Here is a 21,936-nt window from a genome sequence, read left to right as displayed (position 1 = left end):
TGTCATTGTGTGTGTGTGTGTGTGTGTGTGTGTGTGTGTGTGTGTGTGTGTGTGTGTGTGTGTGTGTGTGTGTGTGTGTGTGAGGGGGGGGCTAGAAATAGGAGTGGACTGAGAAATCTTGGTGTGAGGGGGGAGTGCCCTTCTGACGTCTACACCCCTTGCTCAGTCATAGAAGTGGTCAAATGTCTTCGAAGAGCGAATCACTGAAGAGATCCAGAAAAAAAGACAGGTCCCGCGTTGACAAACAGCTGCAGTTGTTTGAAAAAAAGTATTAGGTATCCAGTAGCTGCCTAGTCAAACTACATATATTGACTCACTACAACCCAGGCGAGCTCGCACTCCAGCTTCAGTGTGGTTCAGACGCTCCTTTCAGTTTGTTTGGTTTTTGGTTTGCGCAGACCCCCATCAATTAGCAGCCATGGATGCCATCAAGAAGAAGATGCAGATGCTCAAGCTCGACAAGGAGAATGCCATGGACAGAGCCGAGCAGGCCGAGTCAGACAAGAAAGCAGCTGAGGACAGGAGCAAACAGGTCGACATCCGTTGTAACACGGATGGTGCTTTTACGCACCGGTGCCAATGGCACGGTGCGCCATGCGCTTTATTGTTTCTGCATGCCCAGTGTCCTGTAACTGAGAATAAATGTTTGTGTGTCCAAAGAATTACAAAAGTTTTTAGAAATCACAATATCTTTGTTTGTTTATCTTTACTTTACCTTTAATTTGGGCTGCATGAAGTTGTTAACTGAATCTTACATTTACTATTGGTTTTCTTATGATTCCGCAATTTCATAATAGGTATGTTTTAACAGCCTAGAAACATTGCATTTATTGATATAGAGTTCATTAAGTAGAGCAAAAAACGAGTATTTCCACACCTTACAGATTATTCACATACAGTATAATGTACAACACGAGGTGTGATTGAGTCTGAGAGTAATGCTGGCTCTTGTGTCTCTGTAATCAAGCTTGAGGATGACCTGGTAGCACTGCAGAAAAAGCTGAAATCAACTGAGGATGAGTTGGACAAGTACTCTGAAGCCCTGAAAGATGCCCAGGAGAAACTGGAGCTCGCTGAGAAGAAAGCCACAGATGTGAGTTTGGGCAGACAGTACCGCTGACTGGTGGAGAAGCCCTAGTGGGTCACCTATTGCCTAATGGGTTGACCTTGAACCACCCCTTTGGTCCCCTTGGGAAACTAAGATTACCAGTCCCCATACCGATTTACTCTAATGATTAAGTAAGGCAATGCTTAATTAAAAGAGACCTACAAGTTTTATAGGATGAAAATATAGATTGTTAAGTTTAGCTTTTGTGCTGTAAGGTCCCTGCTCACGGGCTTACCAATGCATTCCACAGTCATTTGTATTAATTTGAGAACCAGTGGAGGGTTTCAGGGAGCCTTTTACACGCATATATTTTGGTGGGTAAAATCAGATTGGTGCTTGTTCGGGTTTCAGTTGGCGCTTATACAGATATGTTCAACCCTGATAAAATTACTTGTTTATTGACTGCGTTTCATGTAACAGCAGTAACGTCTAATTGATTACTTCACAATCTGCCACAACCTTAAGAAAATTAACCTTAAAACAAGACCTATACATTTTGAGTAGCTTATTTACCACAAAATGAGGAACTACCAATTAGAATTGAGATAGCCTACTCAATAGGCTGTACACAAATACTTAGTACAAGTAGCCTAGTACAAGTACAAGAGTGCTTTGTTGAATCACCTATAGGTCATAATTGATGCAATAATAAATAGATAATCAAAGACAAAAAACACTGGAATGCTATAGGGTGGTGAGTAAAAAGTCGTATGTCTTTACTGCAGACAGACGTGTTAGCAACATTAAAAAATGTATTGCATTTTTAACATGACAACAAGTGTGTGGGGTCTAATGGTTGCCTACAATAATGTCATTAATATGATTTGTATTGTGTTCATTATAAAACGATTAATTATGTGTACACAATTGTAACTTAGCTCATGACTGAATCAGTGTTTTTAGGAGCTGGGAGTTTGATTGGCTTAGCTCAATTTACCTGTAGGGGATGCACTCACACAACTCATAAATTAGATGGTTGTATAGCCTTACTGACCAAAAGTAAAAACAATTGACATTCATTTAATTAGGAAAAAAAACACTGGAAATATTCACAATTAATATATATATTTTTATTCATTTGATAAATTGTATTCCTTGCGTGTAAATCGATTACTTCCGGGGTTAGTGGCACGTCCCAATCCTTATCAGCGGTTGATTTAAGGCGGTGGGGGTGGGATCAAACGCGCCGCATCTCCAAGTGTGTGTTTGTCTGAGTGGAGGCAATCTGCACAGAGCTGACTGAAAACTAGCTTAGCTGAGACCAAAAGAGCAAAAATGGCCGGTGGGAGCTCTCTTGAAGCTGTGAAAAAGAAAATCAAGTCGTTGCAGGACCAGGCCGATGTGGCGGAGGACCGGGCAGCATTACTACAGCGAGAACTGAACCAAGAGAGGAGCGCGAGGGAATCAGTAAGCCGCCGCTAATTATTTAAGGCAATTAATCCCCTGGCTCTCGACGGCATTACGCGTAAATCTGGTCAAAAAGCATGGCTTCTAGGCCCAGACAGCGACGGTTTATGCTCAAATGCAATCAGGTATCAGATAGACATTCTTGAAATTAGCCCACTGTAGGATGTGAGTGCATGATGGGTAGAAGAAAGGACACCACCCGGCACGTCAGGGATAAACAAACAGCCCTGTAACAAGTAGGCTAGCTAGTTGCACCAGCACCACAGGTCCTCTGAGATAAATCCTCCCTTGTAAAACTCATGCAAGCTACTAGCTAGTTGGAGTGCAGGGAGCTGATTCATCCCCCTCCAAAATACTAAATTGTTCGCCATGTTTTGGCTCTAATTTATTCTGCGACAGGATAACTAAATCACTGTGGCACAGTGAATTGCATGCATGATTTTAAGGAGGGAAGGAACGGTGGATAACTTAGTCTGGAATTGTATTTTAAGGTACTACCAACGGTAGGTTTTAAAAAGTTTTAAAAGGGATGTCATCCACCCCTCAGCCTGTGCATAAAATCTGCACATGAGAGCCTGCACCCTCCCTTGGGCTTGTTCCTGACCCAGCCCAAGCTCTCCTTGGAGAGTACGGAATGGGCTGGATGCTGTCAGCCTGCAAAGCCAATTTAAACATAGTACATGATTTTAGGCTATACTAATAAACTTGTTTTGACTCTATATGACTGTGGTGTTGTCCTAGGCTGAGGGTGATGTAGCTTCCCTGAACAGGCGTATCCAGCTGGTTGAGGAGGAGTTGGACCGTGCTCAGGAGCGTCTGTCCACAGCGCTGACCAAGCTGGAGGAGGCCGAGAAGGCTGCTGATGAGAGCGAGAGGTGGGAACCTTGCACCCACAAAACACACCCTACTTGGTCAACACTATCCATTCATAAACTCCTTTGGTGTTATTTTTATTACTCTAGCACTTAAATACTACCCACGAAATCCAGAGTTCTTGCGAGAGCACAATTTGAATTTGTTCAGCAAGTTACTCTGGCATCGAGTAACGCTGCTCATTAACTATACCCTTGTAGCCGAGCTGCACCAATTGCATCGAGATGACGACAGTTTAATCAACCAGTTAGCTCTGCTGGTAGCTAAGCATATGGGGCTCTGGATACGTCACCGTGTGTGGTTGTGATTGGTTGTAGTGTTATCCAATTGCGTGCAGTGAGATTTTCAAATGCACACTGGGTGCCACCCCACGAGATGGGCGACTTTCATTACTTTATGCCAGACCCTTAATTTTTAAGATTTGGGTCTGGGTTTCCAGGCTACTGAAATGCTGGATTCTGCTAAACTATAGTGTACTAAAAATCAGAGACTGGACCAGTGAATCAAATGTACAGCAAGCCATATGTTGCGTTAGGTATTCTCTTAAATTGTCATGCGGACACTTAATGAATGGCAGTTTTTGGCACTTCTGCGTGTTTCATTGGTCAGCACAGAAGGTTGCCCCTTGGATTGGACCTGATACATGCTATTTGTGTACCACACCTAACATTTCACACAGTGCTGCCAACTGGTGGCAGAAAGTCATATTGCACTGATCATTAGAACGGTTTACTAAATTGACACGAGGATAGAAAAGTAGTTTTCTTAGAATTTGAAATTTTATGTTTACACACAGAATTGTTGATATCCAAATTTCTTTATTGTGAATGCATTTAACTATGACCAATAGTGGAAACCTGTAACACCTGTAGCATTTTGATGAAAGTGTATTTTATTACGACAAGTACAGGTATTGACAGCATGAATAATACCGTTGCACTCCTCATCATGAGTGTGTGTCATGACGTACTTAGTGTTTACTCATACATAGTCTTGCATTGCCAGACCAAGCTTTGCAGCACTGTGACGGTGCTGGAGTATGGTCTGGCTACAATGCTAATCTATTCTGGGATAGAGGAGAAAACGCTCTGGCTAGTTTATTTTTTTATTTTTTATTTAAAACCAGTCACAACCGTCCTGGGCGTGTGCCCTTGCAAAATAGATAACAGAACGTGAGTGGCATTGTGCTGGATGTCTGGCTTTATCCCAGAAATGTACTTCTGTTGAGCCAGACTAATTAATACATGATCACTCACAGTCACGTACACAGCAGGGTTTTTCCTGCATAGAGAAGTTTTTGGTGCCCCCTGAAGAGGTTAAAGCCAGCTCCAAAGGAATTTCAGGAGCACCAAAACATGTGATTTTCAGAGGTCAGCCTCCCTCTCAGCCACAGCCACAACTGTATACGCATGCGGCTGGCGCTAATTTGACTGGATCTGAACATTGCGCTGTATAATGCTAATGGTATCTCCAATTGCCGAGCAGGCTGCACCCGACTCTCCTGGTGACACTACTGGTCTGGCTGTGCAGCGAGACACTGCTGGGCGGATGCAGAGCTCTCCTTCCGCCGGAGCTCCGTCTGCTGTCTATCTGTCAGCCGGGCTGTGCTGCCATCTATCAGTAGCCTATTAAATTGAGACAGTCTGATAAACTGTAAAAACGTCTCGTAGTAAAGTACAGTTTGTTTTAACACCTGATGCGAGCCAAACTTTAGGTCGCATGAAAACCAAAGTTTTGAGTGCTTTAGCAGCATTGACCTGACTCCCTGACAATGGACACACCATAAGCTGCAGAGATGTCGTCTCTCTCTGCCTCTCTGCTTTGAGTCTGGAAATTTATTAGAATGCAGGAAATCAGGAAGTCTTTGATGCCCATTCTGAGCCAGGAAAAACCCTGCAGTGTTGTAAACTTCCATAATTTGACAGATCAGCATGTAAAGTATCCAGATCTTGTCTCCAGATAGTAATCCCCCCCCCCCCACTGCCTTCTAGCTATCCTATTAATTATTGGCCATCAAAGCCCAAACAATTATCTTTCAATAATAATTATATTATTCAGTAATAATTATCTTTTCTTTTTTATAAGACAAACCACTCATGTCTTTATCAATCGTACAAAAGGGAACTATCAAAATGTGGTTGCCTACTGTTGTTCCTATGGTACTCATGACTTGCCTGCCATACTACTTTCTTTCCTTGCAGAGGCATGAAGGTTATTGAGAACAGGGCGATGAAGGATGAGGAGAAGATGGAGCTGCAAGAGATCCAGCTGAAGGAGGCCAAACACATTGCAGAGGAGGCTGACCGCAAATATGAGGAGGCATGTTTCTCAGCTGTTCACTGCACTCTGAACTTTGACCTTAGCATGTTCTACATTCTTTTACTTTAATGGAACAGCTGTGATCAATAAACACTTTGTCAGATGCATATTATTGCCACAGTCATAAATAGTTGCAGTGCTTGACATTAAGACATGTCCGCTTGTCTGGGACAAGTGGAATTTTTTTTTTGTAGGGCAAGTGGAAGAGAAATTTACTTGCCCCACTGGACAAGTGAAAACTCCAGGTCAGCAGACCGCTAACATTAGACCCAGCCTGCTGTTCAGCTCATTGTCTGTAAACAATGCAGCATAAAAGTACGGTGGAACCAGCCAGCCAGCCAGCCGGTGTTAGCTTGCTAATTCTGCCTTAACTTTACCCCCGTCACCACATTGTTCACAGAAAACATACCCATTACAGACGTTACTGGTGGCTATAGCAGTGTGCTTTGTGTGGATGAACCATGAAGTTAATGTGACTCATTTAGTGACTGTCTTTCTGCCTCGTAACATTACTCCTCCACTGCTCGTTGGTCAGCTTTGTTGCTTTATCAGTTATTGTAAAACCTCAGCTCTGTGTCTTGCTGGATTAAATATCAGCTAATAATCAACTGATCTCTACAAAATTATGTTAGATAAAGTATAAGGTTCAAGTCACCACAACCTCTGGTGATACACTGCATACAGGCGTGCAAAGAAGTTGAATCATATTGTCTGGAGATCCATTTTTCTTGTTGAAAGGGAAACCTATTCTTGGGACACATTTGTTTCTACTCTTTGAACTGAACTGTATTAATGTTATTGATTTGATGCTTTCAACGGTTTGTTTGAATTCTGCATCAGCAAAACACAAAACAGTTTTTTATAAAATGAGAAATCTCTACCCGGGAAAGTGACTTTTGTGAGTGGACAAGTAAAATGTAAATGTTCTTGTCCAATGGACAAATGCCTCAAAACTTTAGTCAAGCCCAGAGTTGTCAGTTACAGCAGTAGAATACATTTGAATCCTCCTGACTATCAATGTGTCAAACATACTGTGGGATTAAACTCTGTAGGTTGTGATTTCAGGTGGCCCGTAAGCTGGTGATCATTGAGAGTGACTTGGAGCGTACAGAGGAGCGTGCTGAGCTGTCTGAGAGGTGACAACTTCCTTCCCTTTTTCGTTCATGTGCTCCTCCAAGTCACACAACTTAAATTTTTTTTAGACAAATTCTGTTTTATTTGTTTTGTCTCTGGCACCCTACTGCTTGTTTAACCAAACCATAAATCAACAGCAAATGCTCTGAGCTTGAGGAGGAGCTGAAAACCGTGCAGAACAACCTGAAGTCTCTGGAGGCCCAGGCGGAGAAGGTACGCTGGCTGACCAAGATGACATATTACAAATAATCCACAATATAAACGCTTAATATGTGTTTACCATTTCTCTGTATATTAACTCTGGCCTTTGTATGCAACCACAGTACTCGCAGAAGGAGGACAAGTACGAGGAGGAGATCAAGGTTCTTTCAGACAAGTTGAAGGAGGTGAGTTAAAATTCACTAAGGAGTCGTTTAAAAACGGTTTCCCGTTTTCATATTTTTTTCATAGGCAGTTTATAGAGCTTCTTCGTAATTGAATGTTGACTCGTTAGTTAGCATATAGACGATTTCTATTTAAAGTTATATTCTGATTTCTTTAACACCACCTATGTGCTTTAAATGCTTGAAGGGCTCTGGCTAGTAATATAAACCTTTTAGGGCCCTATTTTAACGATCTAAGCACATTGCGTGTGTGTGTCTCTCTCTGTCTCTGTGCTGTGCTATTGACTTTAGATCAGGTTTTTGTTGGTCAATGGCGCGATCACTTTCTGCTGCCGCAAGATACCAATACACGAAGAAGTCACCTGAACACACCTCCCTGTAACACCAGCACGCCTGGGCGCGGGACGGGAAATTACCAGCTGCGTCGGTCTTAAAATAGCAAGGACACTTGTGTCGGGCTTTGCGCCGCGCTGGGTGCAAGATAGGGTCCTTTATGTTAATTGCTAACGTTTGACTGTATTTCTCCACTCAGGCTGAGACTCGTGCCGAGTTCGCTGAAAGATCAGTCGCCAAACTTGAGAAGACCATCGATGACCTAGAGGGTATGGATCTTTTCCACTTTATTTTTAGGCATTTGAAAAAGTTGTTTTCACAAAATAAAGGGGTGTGTTTGTTACAGTAAATTGTGATGTACTAGGCAGTTACTACTCAACAAGCCAACACAAAAAAGTAACCTTGTTGGGCATTATTCAGGTTTCCTTGTAGAGTCCTTTTTTTGTAATATTTTATATTCAAGGGACACTTATAAAAGAGAAAATAAAGCCTCTTTTGTAAACGTTGGTGCAATGTGAGGTTATTCATCTGGACAGCAGGGTGTTAAATAGGACTCAGGACAAATATCTGCACTGTCAGTTGTCTGTCGGGGGGGGGGTGAGACAAAATGGGGGATCTACAGAGGCCGGTATGATATTATTCATGTTGGCAGCAACATTTCTCACCACAATGCTGTTTGGTATTCTGGTGTAGTGACTGTTCAAGGCCAGCTCTTCCCATGCAGTCCTCACAGGGTCACGGAACATGTGATGCTGTTTCTCAGTGACTCTTCAGGAATCTGACACTGCATCAGCAGCTGTTCCATGTGCACTTCCTAGTTCTGTCCTGCCTTTTTTCCCTCCAGTTTCTTTTATTTGTTTTCTTTTTTTACTTCTGTTCTCTGACACAATTATTTTTGTTTCTGTTTGTCTTCTTATTCCATTACACGTCTTTCACTGCCACTTCAAAATAATAACCACACAATAGATGAGCTGTATGCCCAGAAACTGAAGTACAAGGCCATCAGCGAGGAGCTGGACCACGCCCTCAACGACATGACCTCCATGTAATTCACCACACACTCGTTTCTGCTTAGATCTCAACAACCTGAACTACTTTTAACAAGATACAATGGCTCCCTCTTGTGGCGTGTGTGCCTGTCTGTCTTAGGCTGGATATCCCAAACCTTTGTGTTAACTTTTAACCATTAGTAGTAGTAGTATTTTCTTTTATAACTGCTCACTAATTAGCCACATTTCTTTTACAAGCTTCATTTTCTGTAGCTTTTCTGGCTCAGTTCTGCATCCTTTTCCCCCACTTTTTGTTTTGCATGTCATTTATTTTCCATTCTTCCTCTTATATCTTCAACACTTTTTGTTCTTCTCCCATTTTTTTTCACAGATAAATGTTTACACCCCTCACCCCAGAAGCTGGTTGAACTTCATCCTCCCCTGTGCAGCGCAGCCCAACTTTCTGTCTCTGCATTTTCTTACTGTCCTGTCACTACTGCACATTGGGCTGTCGCTGCTGCCATCCATTTCTTTGTCTCTCATACAGACCTTCGAGCCATATTGCTTTATGTAAAATAAACATTATCCCATCTATGCCAGCCCTTCCCCCTTTCTCTTGCCATGTTTCTTCATTTCAGTTTTCCCATCTTTTTTTTTTTTTTGTCACCTGTTTTAATTTGTTATGTGGAGTAGCTTTTGAATAAACTCTGAAGCTCCTCTCCTGTTTCTTTTTCTGTTCGAGAGGATTGTTATTGAGTGTAACGGCACAATTGGGGTGTTAACTATATTTACTCTTAAGAAGCTAATGTTCGCATGAAATAAAACTGTCCTCTCAGTTTCCATCATCGTGTATTGTAATTACAATTTTTCAGTAGAAGGATATACTGTATTGTATTCCAACCCTAATATCTTGTGCCCACTTTGGTGACCAAATGAGTTAACGGTGTGGGAGTTTGATCATTAGATTAGAAATTGATTTTGGGGGGAAAGAAATTCTCAAAATCCTTAAGTACAAAAGGAATGAATAGGTGATGTTGCCATGGGTAACTAGTACAGCAAGTTAATGGCCGCATGTTTTTTGAATGTGAATGACCAGAGTTAATTGTTGCTGTAGTTTGACATGTTTATGAAGTCGGCAGTCCAGCTTTAGTACAACAGGATGGAACTTTGCTGGTATGTTTTGTAAGGGTTTGCAGTTCAAAAGCTGGAGTACAAACTCACACTTGTTTTGTGATTAGCGTCAAAGCACTAACTCTTTGTCTTCTTTACTAACCTGCCTTCTGTCTCTTTCCTCTTACCTGCTTTCTGACTGCCAAGACCATCTATACAAGCAGCTTGAGAAAAATCGCCTTCTGACCAATGAACTGAGAGTAGCCTTAAACGAGGCTTAAACTGGAATGGGCTCTCGTATGCTTTCATTCTTCTGAATCTCAAACGTCGAGGCATATTGTCTAATGCTGTGGTATATAAAGGGTATAGACAACTGTGTCTATGACGCAAAGCTTAAACCAAGTAACGCTTTTTAACAAATGATAGTACAATGTAATATTTTCACATTATGCATGCTCAAAGTACAGTTTATGATGGGAGGTCGGACAACGTCAGGTTATGAAAACTTTGCAGAATGATTTGATATATTTACTCGGTTAATGACGGGGCTATAGCATTTCAGTCCAGTAGAAAGTTACTCATGGAGTGAAGGCTGGTGAGGATGCTATCGGCCAACCTCCTAGAAAGTCTCATAAAATGCTGTAAGGGGTCCAAAATTACTTTCACATCCCAGAATCCCCCTCTCTTATTACAGCAAACCTAAAAGGAGGACACATTTTAAACCAAAAAGATAAGAATTGAATTACAAGAAACAATGTGTTCAGCTGTGCTGGAAACTAAACGGCTGATAATTTTGATTTCAATGCATATTTGACTTGCTCTTTTGATTGCATTAACAATAAATTACATTTTCTTGACCCAATGATGTTGCAATTTTGGAAAAGAAAAACGTTTACTTAATAACACAGGAGGTAGTATACTTTGGTGTAAAGCAGAAAGGATCCATGCTGAGCATTGGCACATGTAGAGAGAATGTGCAACATATCTCTTCATATGGCTAGTTGTTATAAATATGTTGTAGCTGTATAATTTATATGGAACATGTGCCTATTAAATGACAGATTTCTGAAATCATTCACCTAGTGCGGTATTTGTCCAAGATGGCTTGAGAAGGTTATCTGTGGCATATAAAGGAGGAAGGTGATCCATGGAGGTCTCTAATTTGGGGTTGAATTTGTGCTCACAATTATTATTATTTTTTTAATTTATTAAATTGACCAGAAACTTGAGACTTGGACTTGATACTGTGTAGGTCATGGATGTAATTTTAAATACATTGCCAAACCACAGACTTGGCAAAGCCAGTTTGTTGTCCTAAACCTAGTTTACCGGCATGCAGCCTTGACACAACCATGTCTATAGCTTAAGCATAATATCTTTAGTGAGTTGGCCCAAAGTATCAGAGTTGGGAATATGAATTTAATGAATGCCACCTTCTGTTTATTGAAAAATATATACTAAGGGATGATATTTCTCACATTCATAAGGTTTGTAACAATATCCAGCGTATGTCTAACACTGTAATCCTGGACTAAAGATGTCTGTTTAGATTCTGTGCATCTTTGGACTGTTTTGTGTTTATATGTTTTTTTTTTAACCAATGAAATGCTATATTAACAGATAAACTCTCACGTGCTAAAGAAGAGGGCCTGAGCCTAACGCAGATGCTGGATCAGACTCTAATGGAGATAGTTGACCTTTGACCCAGCTCTGTTCCTCTCTCCCCACATCTGCTCTGAATATGGCTGTCTCCCGTACATGAAACAGCTGCTACAGATAACGTTGGACCTTGTGTTTGTGTCCTCTGACTTTGTCACCCTGAAGAATCGAGCTCTACACAGGGTAGCACATGGCTTTAGTGAGCTACAGTTATACCACACTGTTCCCGTTACATACTGTAATCAAAGGTCAGTCAAAATTCACTGCATATCTTTAATAATTTAACATGTATAATGTTAGGTGAATTTGCACTTTTTGGGGGGAAATGTACAGCACATAATCATTGCCAACAGAGCCATAAATTAAGCCAAGGTTATAAAGGGACTTTTATTATGTGTGCTTTTGTTAAGTTGCTTATGTGTCTTTGGTTCTTCTGTATTGTCAACATGTATTCATTGTCAGTGATGTTGTACACTTCTAGTTTAGCCATGACGAAATTCTTAGCCTATTGCTTAAATGTAGTATTGTGATTAGCTAAGTAAACGACATGTTTGCACACTACTCACTTTTCTGTTCATTTTGAGAAACTGATTTGTTTGTCTCATTTTTATCATGAATAAAAAGTTGGATTAGGTATCATTTTAGTATTACGTTTGGCTTTATTACAAATTGTTTCATTGGTATTGTTTGATACTGTTACGTGGAAATAGGAAAAAAGTGTAATATCAAAAGAGAAACCTTGTCATTACTGTCATTATTTTCTAACATGAAATTCTCGTCACGGAGTTTTTTACAGTGGAAGTACCACTTGTATTTTGAACAAGATGCACAACATAATGTAGTTCTTTGATAAATATGAACTGTAATCACCTAGTTGCAAACAATCACCAGTACACTGAAATGTGTCGCTTAAAAATATTGGCAGAAATAAGCACAGAAGTGTGCAAGATACTGATGAAATATTAGCTTAATTGTTTTCAATGACTGTTTGTGAACATCAGTCTTAAATTAGTGACATTCTGATTATTTTTCAGAAATACATGTGATAAGGCAGATGCTGTCCCTTAGGAGAAGGCTACATGATCACTATTTTCTTACAGTCAAGTACTATTCTTTATTTATTAGTATGGTCAACTTATTTATTTTCTGGATTTTGTATAACCATAGTCCCTTCATGTATAGATATGTAGAAAATGGGACCCCCCCCCCCCCCTTCACTTCTCAACCCTTGAAAGTTACACCCTTGCAAACTTCCATTCATAAAACTAAATTTTTTGAAAAAACATGGTTGTGCTTTGTTCCATCTTGGATATGGGTATCTCAAAAACTAATGCCTTTTTTTTGAGGATTTGTTCCTCTTGTAGACTAGATTCCTCTACTAACTATTTAAATGTAGGAGGAAAATTTTAACTGCCATAGCTCTTCCTCTCCGCAGGGGGCAGTGTGTGTGTGTGTTACTTCGATCGAGGCGGAACAACGGGTGAAAGGTTGCTGTGTGAAGCCGTGCTGTAAAAAACAACACACGACTTGAGAGCGAAATATGGGTGAAAGTGAAGATGTTACCGTTTCTTTACACGACAGCAAGGCTTCATACATACTCAGCAATGTTGCCGAAGTGGTTGAGCGAATTCTGACGTTCGTGCCAACCAAATCGCTTCTCCGGATCGCAAGGTAACGTTAGGGTAACATGTTTGCATGCTAAACAGTTTACTTCGCTAACGTTAATGGCTGTCGAATGGAAGTGAAACTAGCGTTACTTCCCATAGACATACGGGGCAGCTAAAACGCTTAGCTAGCTATGTGTTTGAGAAGTCGTTTACTTAACGTTTCGTGTGTAATATCTTGCAGCTGCTTAGTCATGTTTTTTTTTCTGATAGAAGCACAAACTGAATAGCCAACTGTCTTGCCAAGCTAGCAGGTAGGCTACAGCTGAGTGTGTTTGTGGTTCTCCTCAGTGTGTGCAGGCTGTGGAGAAACTGTGCCCGAAGAGTGCTGAGGACTCAGCAGCAGCTGACCTGGGTGTCGGCCTGTGGACCGTCTAACACAGAGGCCCATGTCCTCTGCAGCGTCCTGGCAGAGGAGGTGGAGGTAAACCATGGAAAGCTGTTTGGGGCATTAAAAGACGATGTAACATTACAATTTGTACTGGATAATGGCTGTATATAAATAGCCTAAGTATGGACCATGATTATAAATAATAAAGGCTATCTATCTATCTATCTATCTATCTATGGTAAACGCCATGATGGTAGTAATTTTTTTTTTTTTTTTTGTTGCTTTAAACATACATGCTCAGCCAGAAATGATCTCTCTTGTAGTCCTGGAGTAAAAACCTGGCTGAAACCAGGTTGTGTCAAGGAGCTGATAACAATGTTTTATTATGTATTTTTAAGTAAAACTGACTAATAAGGATTTGTGTATTGTTGGGTTCGTACGCTACCGGTCACAAGTTTGGGGTCATTTGCAAATTTCCATTCCACTCCATTATAGACAGAACACCAGCTGATCTTAGTGGGTGGCAGATCTTTAATGCAATATATAATAATAATAATAATAATAGGCATATTCTGTTTACTAATCTGATATCAGTTAAAAAAAAACTGAGAAAACATTTGAACTATACAAGCATATAATGTAATCTAAAAACTGCTGCCCTGGTTAATAAAAACAATGTAACTGATGTCAGCTGGTATTCTGTCTATAATGGAGTGCAACGGAAATTTCTAAGTGACCCCAAACCTTTGACCAGTATGATATTGTTGGTTTGTGTATTGTGTACAGATAGCACTTAACAAAGGTTTTACAACTGTTTTAACACATGTTTTCTGTTTCTGACTATTTACAGAAAGTTTTTCTCCTGCCCAAAACAGTTCTGGCTTTGGTAGACTATGAGGCCTTCAATGGACAAGCGTATTGCTACAGACAGAATAAAGGTTGGGATGTCAGTGCTGTTGGACTTTATTGTATCACATTCTAAATCAACAGATTTGGAGATACATGGTTTTCACTGGACAGGAAGGGGCAATGGAAAATTGACACAATCCTACATAAATAATGATTTAATTGTATGATAACAGCATCATAACTGTATATTAGTAGGCATCACATTTGGGATGCATAGCAAACCTTGTGTGTGTTTTAATATGTATGTTAAATATCTGACCGATAGATAGAATTAGAACTGAGAAAAGCTTTAAAATCTTAGATACCTAATATTGAAGACTGTTCACATATACAAATTAATCAAAAATGCCATTGGAGATTGTCATGTTTTTTTTCCAGTTAGTCTAATAGCTGGTTTGCTACGTTGAGATGATGTTATGGAAAGTTCCCCATGTCAGTAGTGTGATATGGTGGTGTTATTTTTGTAACACTACCATCAGTATACTGTACACATCACTAACACCAATATATTACCACTAGTTTTATACTATTTAAATGAAATTATATCATTTCTTTTGTCCTTTTTTCAAAGTTTTTTTAGAGGTAAAAAAACACCCAAAATTCAATAAAGTAGTGAACTGATCCTTCATTTAACTTGCAGTAAGCGTTATATGAAACCATCCATGTAATATTTGGACAATTTGGATGAAAGAATTTTCATCCAAATTTCTGATGAAGAAACTTTTAAAAATGGGTCAAATTTGACAACAGGAGGGTTAATGTTGGATTTTTCCTAATTTCTTTAATTAAGGCATTAAGATCAGTTTCTAAAAGATGTTTTTTTTTTTTTTTATTGCTCTTTTTAGTCAACTTTAGCATGGGTGTGCTAACCTATGCAAGCCACTGTATACACATCCATTTTAGACAAATTCTAGTACAATAATGTTTTTGGGGATGCTTGGCAAATGTAGTCTTGCCTCTGTTTATTTTTCAAGTGAACCAGAGGGATGGCATTGTGTGGTTTCAAAGCAAGGGACTTTCTCTAAAATCCATTCGTGCTTCCAAGATATTAGTAAAATAAAACATAGTTTGTGTTTATGGGTTACCAAGTTATAGTATTAACAAGAAGCCACAAATATGAGCCAAACTATTTACTCCACTATTACATTCATACGGACTTGACAAAGTAATCATTTAACATTAAAGAAGGACTCAGTGAGCACTGCTATGGAGTTAGTTTGTCAATGCAGTTTCAATGGCACATATTGTGACAAATTAAATAATTCTGCAATAATTGTTATCACTGATCACCTGCACTTTAAGCACAAATACCCCATTAGAGATTGTATCATGGCACTTATATAATGGCTGTTTATAACCAGTACAGATGTGTTAAAGGTGTCATTCAGAGTTGGTTTACAGTCAGTAAGGGGGAAGTTTATGTTATAGTCTTTATAAGGGGTGGGGGCAAAAATCGATACAACATAGTATTGTGATATGTCTAGTGGCAATACCGTATCAATACACAAGCTCCAATTTTTGATCTTTTGATGTTTTGGTCAGTTTGTCTGCTTTAAAATCAAAAAGAAATTTTGAAAAAAGAATGGATCGTTTTAGACAAAACAGATCTTGACAGTTTCCTTTTGGGGACATCATTTGAAATTGGGAAAAATTAGAAGTTGGAAAAAAGGTAATAAATTGCATTATATTGCAATATGTTTAAAATCGCAATATAATAATAACAATGTATTGTGGCTTAGGTATCGTGATGATATCGTATCAAGAGGCGTCTGGTGATTCCCTAGTTTCTATAGTTACTTGCTAAGAAGGAGGTGCTTTGCTGGTGTACATTTCCCTCAATCTAAAATTGTTGTATAAAGAACTTTTACTTTCCAGCAATAAATGCATTCATATTAAATTGATACTCTCAAAAAAACAGTGACCTTTCTCATTAACAAGGTTTTTTTTCTCTCAACTACTTTGAAGCAAAAAAGAGTCGTCACAGTGCAGACACAGTTGAAGAACTGAGCCTGCTCTTCCCCAATGGCTGCGACGTCATGGGCATCACCACACTTGGCGTGGTCTGTAAGTGTTCCTCTTTTCTACCTCTCATATTTCCTCATTCATATCAAAGAAAAGGGATATCCAAATCTCACCTCCCAATAAAAGCCTGGGTTGCCACATACAGGGAATCATTTGTTTGATGTTAATATATAAATGTTTCCGAAATGAGCTTCAAAACTATTTGTGCATTCCATTTGTACTCGGAGGTCGGAATTTCCGAGGTAAAAGTTGGAACAACCCCCTGAACTTGAATCTGAGTTCCAACAAAATCCAACATGGCTGATCCGTGCAATAACAGCTGGGAAAGCTGTAGTAGCATACAGTTTATTATTAGCACTTCTTTCTTATTTGTGTCTCACTAAGTCAGTTGTACACACAGTTGCGCGTTGAACTAGTGTTTGTATGCACAACAACAGCGTAATGTGTTATTAACTGGTATTGCCAATAGTGGCTAACCTGGCTAGAGCCAACCCCACAGTGAAAATCGGACTTGTTATAATAGAACGCAGTCAAGTCGGGTGTGATGTCATTCCAAATATGCGGCCCTAACACGTTCATTTAGGGTCCCTGATGAAATAATGAAGGCCAACCAGGTGTTTTGGGTATATTAAAGAAGAATAGTTCACCTTTTAGCATCGAGTACTATACATTAATCCCCACTGCTGCAGCCTAGTTGGAAAGCACCACTGGAGGCTGGCACCTTCCTGCCTCTCTCTGTGAAAGATTGCATAGTCTGCCTGGTGCTGTGCTCCCCATTTCTCCATGTAATCACAACCCTGTGGAGAAGTGACTCTCCATCAGCCATGTTCTCTTTCCTCAAGATGATGGCTTAACAGGCTCCCGTCGTCCATCAGTTTTAATGGCAGCCCTAGCTGTTTGTGATAACACTCATGTAGTGGTATTGCAGCTGTGGGTCACCACAGGGTCACCACACATCTAATTCAATTGAATGAAATATTGGATTGGGTAAGGTTGAATCTATAGATTACTTGTAATAAACTGCCACATATCCTCAAGTAATCAAATTATTTATGCATGTTGGTAGTGGGGCTGCGCAGTATTAAAACGATGACTTGTGACACACTTAGACACTTTGTATTATTTCTGCGTTACTATTGATGAATTCCTTAAACTGTAACACAGTGGAGGAAGGGGATGAATTGGATACTAATGTGCTGTCTTTGCTCATTTTGAATACAGTGAATTTTTTTCTTTAATGTAGAAATGCAGGGTTTTAACTTAGCAAAGAAATTAAAATATTAAAGGTGTACGAGTGGTGACTGATGTCTGGTTTGTTATTATCCTTTAAATTTATGACAGCCAGATGTTTTCTCATTTGAACAATAGCTCACCCGTTTGCTAAACTCTCTTAACTGAGCCTGTTTAGAAGTGCCTTGAATGCCACTGATTGAGTGCAATCATACCTGGTGTGTTGGTGTTCCTGATGTACTTAATGTCTTTCTGAGACTGTAGTTTGTGTTGTTGAGCAAATATCCAATTAAGTGTCTTTCAGCATTGGTTCTGTGGTTAGCATTGCTATTGTGAGTGTTGAAAACACCACAGCCAAGAGAATAGTGCCCTGAGCTGCAATTTCTCTAATGGCCACTGAATGCTGACAAAGAAACAGCCTGTGCCAAAATCAGAAGAAAAATCCTTTATCTTTTAACTACAAAGTCAAACATACTTTTCTAGTAGAAGTAAGCAAAAGTCATTGTATATTAAGGCTGTAAGAAGTCTATATCCGTTTTCACAACTAACAGTTTGACTGTGACAGCCGCGACAGTCAACAAACAATATCAGGAGTATAAAACTTAAATGGAATTCTGCAGTCACAAATGTTTTTTTTCTTTACACCCGTGCTTTCCTATCTCCTTTTGACATTTAAAATTCTTTATTGAAAGGTGTCTCTTGCTTGTATCAACTTAGAATTTATGTAAACGCTGGATTAGTTAGGTAGTGACCTTAAACAGTTAGCTTAATTTTGATATTTAGAATACTTAATTTATTAATAGGCATTTTCAGCTCATGTTCTTAGTCTTGGGCCAATATTCTGCAGAGTTTTCTCCAGGTAAACACTATAACGGCTGAATTTAGTGATCGGTACACTGTAGACCACTGAAGAGGAACTCACTGCTAAAAAAAACTGCTTAGTTGTTTGCTAGAATAAAAACGCAGACTCACAGGCCTCCATTGCATGTGACATGTGTACGTGACTGCATATGACTTAATATTCTACCTCATGCCTGTTCCTCTGTGCAGTGACTCCCAGTGGCTCTTACTCCAGCCTTCCTCAGGAGTACCAGGAGGGTGAGGCTGGCTTTACAATCATGTTCCCCAGCATAGAAGGTGTCCACATCAAGCCCTTTCATTTTTGCAAAGAGTCCATTTCCCCAACAGCCCTGAAAGAAGCAGGTGAGTGTAGTCTCACAACAATTTTGCAGTCGTCTTGTAAATTCTTCCAGAACGTGTTTTTGCATTACTCTTTTGTCTGTTGCACTTTATTTCCAGGACTAGTTGACAACCCAGAGCTGCGTGTGGTACTGATGTTTGTCTATGAGGCATATAAAACTGGAGGAGCACACTTCCTCAGCCAGATACTGGAGCCGCTGGCTAAGAGCAAAGCTCTCATCGCTGGGGGGCTGGTAGAGAGTGTCTTTTCTCCTCCAAGACACTGGTGAGTTAATGTCCCTCATTTAAATTAGGGTTATTTCTTAGCTATTTTGGGAAGAATTATGCTGTAGTACAAAAATAACAATTTGAAGTGATTTCTTGTTCAAGTTCAAATAGTTGAGGCTTCCTCAAACATAGTTTGACTTTTGATAGTTGTTTTTCCATAGATACTGGCAGGGGTGTAAATATAGACAGCGCAGGCAGTCAGTGCTCTGGGGCTTGTGGGGAGGGGGGGGTCTCCGACAACATGTCAGGCGGCAAGCGGGCCATTGCGAATGATTCAGATTGCCAATTTGAAAATATACCTGTGTTCAAAGAAGACCTCCCGTTAAATTAAAAATGGTGCCAAAAGGTAAAACCTTCTTTTCATTATTGGGAAATACTCTTGACAAAGGTCCAAAGTCCTGTTGTTGTCATGTACAGATACACAGGGATGATTGCTGGGTAATTATGTTGATGCTGTCCAATGTCAAATCTCCATTTGATCATGATTCGATAAACGGTAGCTAGTTTAGGCGCAAAATCTGTCAAGACTGACGAGCTGAGCACATCGGCATGCATAACAAGTAGTCATGCCAATCGACTGTAAAGTGTGTGTGTGTGTGTTGTGGGTGTGTGTGTGGTGTGGTGTGTGTGTGTGTGTGTTGTGTGTGTGTGGTGGTGTGTGTGTGTGTGTGTGTGTGTGGTGTGTGTGTGTGGTGTGTGTGTGTGTGTGTGTGTGTGTGTGTGTGTGTGTGTGTGTGTGGTGTGTGTTGTGTGTGTGTGTGTGTGTGTGTGTGTGTGTGGTGTGAGACCTGTCAGGGCTGGCAGTGACAGGTGTCTGATTTAGCGGGTCTAGCTGTGTGTGTTTATGTTGTCAAGGAGGTTTAGTAGGAGCTGTGTGCTACACAAAACTTGCAGTCAGTTTTCTCGACATTCATTGTAACGTTACCAGGGTTTTTTCTCTCGTCCCAAATACGTTGCAAAATAATTTTCATTCTCTTCAAACACATTTTTTAGCCCTGCAATATGCTTTGATTTAATTTATATTGGATAACACTGGAAGTTATGATTTAACACTTAATTTAAACACTTTTCACTCACTTTTCTTTGAAATATTCACTCTCTCCCTGTCCTATTATTTCTTACCCTGTAGCTGTAGCCAGGGTGCATATGGCGTGGTGGGCCTGGCCCTGAGTGGCCCTAAGGTGCAGGGGGCATCTGTGCTCCTGGACCAGGACATCAGCAACCCAAAGGCGGCCGAAGCCACAATCCGGCGGCTAAAGGCAGCCAAAATTCCCGAGAGGAACACCATAGGGTTCATGTTTGCCTGTGTGGGGAGAGGCCAGACCTACTATAACAACCAGGCCAACGTAGAGGCAGACGCCTTTCACAAGGTGTTCCCTAACACTCCGCTCTTCGGCCTGTTTGGCAACGGTGAGATTGGCTGCGACCGAATCGTTAAAGACGACTACACACTGTGTGACACTGACACGGACGGTCTGCAGCATGAGTACACTACAGTCATGACCCTGGTCCATCTAGGCTAAGTGACCGACCCACAGTCACAGTGGACCAACAGGAGAAAAAGATGACCCACCCTGCTCCTGTTTTGCAACAGCAGTTGGAAACAAGAAACATTTTGTACAGTATCATTAGGACTCAGAAAGGTGCTGCCATGCTGAAAATGATCCCTCTAGCCGTCAATGTAATGGCATCATTTAGCAAATTGTGTGTGACTTTGTGTGTAAACGCAGCTTCATATTAAAACTAGTAAGTTTCCCAAAGTTGATATAAAAAGACAAACTGGTTATCTCTTTAAGTTTTCATACTGTATGTGACTCTTGTAAAATATGTGTATATACTTTGCCCAAATTTCGCACACATTCAAGGCTGACGTTAACCCGATTGTTTTGATTTGCAGGTGAGTAAAAATATACAGTTGTGAGGCCCACAAGCTATTGTTATAGTTGTAAATTCAGTGCAGGCACTTTTTATTAGTAAGTAAGAGAAGTGTGGTCCCTCTTCCACACAATCATGGTAATCTTGATTAGAATGCTCTCCCTTGTTACGTAGACGTTTGTTTTGCTAATGAAAAAAAAGACTACAAACAAATTCTCTTTTGCAAGATATCTATCCACCATGTTTCAATTGGGTACATGGAAATCAGTCAGAATCTTACAGTGCCTTCTTTTTTGTTCATGTGAAGTCATATCCTACTACTTCCAGCTGTTAATGGTTATCTCATGTCCACCTGTTGGCTGTGTAAGTGACACTGACCAGCTGAAACTCTCTTTTTTCCCCCTCACTTTAGCCTCTGTTCTTCTACAGTTTCTAACTTTAGGAAACTGTTGGAAATTGATGATATGCTGACCAATTTCAGAAAATGTGATGTAATTGGGGTAGATGGTGTATTTTGTATCCTTTTGCTAAAGCAGAACAATGGTAAAGGTATTTTTTTTTTAAATCTTTATAGTATTGTTTGAGACTTAACTACGAAGCTTCACGTTTGGGGGAAAAAGGTTCTTATTTTACAGAGGATGGCAGCATCTGTCAAAATTCCTTAATCTTTATTAAGTCATTATTTTCTAAATGGCCCTGTCATTGATTGATGTCATGCTTTTACCTTAAGAATATTCTGATGAGGCAAAGGTGAAATTTACAGTACATAAATACTATATATGTTTGTTGGACAGGTTGTTGCGATTATATGTAGACATTCAACTTTTTGATAAAAGCTGCAAGAATTGTTGCAAGAATGGATCATTTTTAGAAAATTCCAAGTTTGTCTTTAAAAAGACTTAAAAGTCCTTGTATGTATCATAATACACACAACTACCCTTATAGGTTTGGTTAGTACTTATGGCTCATTGAACAAAGTTGTTTTGGTGTTGATGCACTTTTCAAAATGTGCTAAATCATATCTGCTCTGCTCATTTCCTCAATAAATCACATTCAGCACGTAGATATTTGCTTTTGCATGTATTTTTTTAACTCTATACTGCTTAACCACTGCAACGGCACA

At 40.0% G+C, this 21,936-nt stretch overlaps 2 protein-coding genes across 7 annotated transcripts; both read left to right on the top strand.

Moving 5' to 3' along the window:
• The first annotated feature begins 263 nt into the window (after positions 1-263).
• On the top strand, positions 264-11,952 carry LOC116692335 (tropomyosin alpha-1 chain). Of its 6 annotated transcripts, XM_032520584.1 has the most exons (10): positions 264-532; positions 968-1,093; positions 3,257-3,390; positions 5,590-5,707; positions 6,773-6,843; positions 6,979-7,054; positions 7,165-7,227; positions 7,757-7,826; positions 8,524-8,602; positions 8,938-9,151. In XM_032520584.1, exons 1-10 carry the CDS (start codon positions 419-421, stop codon positions 8,939-8,941), a joined length of 855 nt encoding a protein of 284 aa, XP_032376475.1. In that variant the 5' UTR covers positions 264-418; the 3' UTR covers positions 8,942-9,151. The 6 variants fall into 6 exon arrangements, with proteins under 6 accessions (XP_032376475.1, XP_032376551.1, XP_032376635.1 ...); XM_032520660.1 differs by lacking the exons at positions 8,524-8,602; positions 8,938-9,151 and adding an exon at positions 11,277-11,952; XM_032520744.1 differs by lacking the exons at positions 8,524-8,602; positions 8,938-9,151 and adding an exon at positions 9,864-10,517.
• An 801-nt stretch (positions 11,953-12,753) lies between these two features.
• fbxo22 (F-box protein 22) lies at positions 12,754-21,876 on the top strand. Its single transcript, XM_032513800.1, has 7 exons — positions 12,754-12,986; positions 13,271-13,403; positions 14,161-14,248; positions 16,185-16,283; positions 18,522-18,674; positions 18,771-18,936; positions 20,068-21,876. The coding sequence occupies exons 1-7, from the start codon at positions 12,856-12,858 to the stop codon at positions 20,459-20,461; spliced, it is 1,164 nt and encodes a 387-aa protein (XP_032369691.1). The 5' UTR covers positions 12,754-12,855; the 3' UTR covers positions 20,462-21,876.
• The last annotated feature ends 60 nt before the right edge of the window (positions 21,877-21,936 follow it).

Source organism: Etheostoma spectabile, chromosome 1 (genome assembly GCF_008692095.1).
Source record: "Etheostoma spectabile isolate EspeVRDwgs_2016 chromosome 1, UIUC_Espe_1.0, whole genome shotgun sequence".
NCBI lineage: Eukaryota > Metazoa > Chordata > Actinopteri > Perciformes > Percidae > Etheostoma > Etheostoma spectabile.
The sequence above is the reverse complement of the archived record's forward strand: the minus strand, read 5'-3'. Positions and strand labels throughout refer to the sequence as shown.

Excerpts from the sequence above, each read along its gene's own strand:
- LOC116692335 (XM_032520660.1), top strand. The coding sequence starts at position 419 with ATGGATGCCATCAAGAAGAAGATGCAGATGCTCAAGCTCGACAAGGAG. Across the intron at positions 3,391-5,589 it reads GCTGCTGATGAGAGCGAGAG|AGGCATGAAGGTTATTGAGA; the intron begins GTGGGAACCTTG and ends CTTTCCTTGCAG. Across the intron at positions 7,228-7,756 it reads TTTCAGACAAGTTGAAGGAG|GCTGAGACTCGTGCCGAGTT; the intron begins GTGAGTTAAAAT and ends TTCTCCACTCAG.
- fbxo22 (XM_032513800.1), top strand. The coding sequence starts at position 12,856 with ATGGGTGAAAGTGAAGATGTTACCGTTTCTTTACACGACAGCAAGGCT. Across the intron at positions 14,249-16,184 it reads TTGCTACAGACAGAATAAAG|CAAAAAAGAGTCGTCACAGT; the intron begins GTTGGGATGTCA and ends ACTACTTTGAAG. Across the intron at positions 16,284-18,521 it reads CACCACACTTGGCGTGGTCT|TGACTCCCAGTGGCTCTTAC; the intron begins GTAAGTGTTCCT and ends TCCTCTGTGCAG.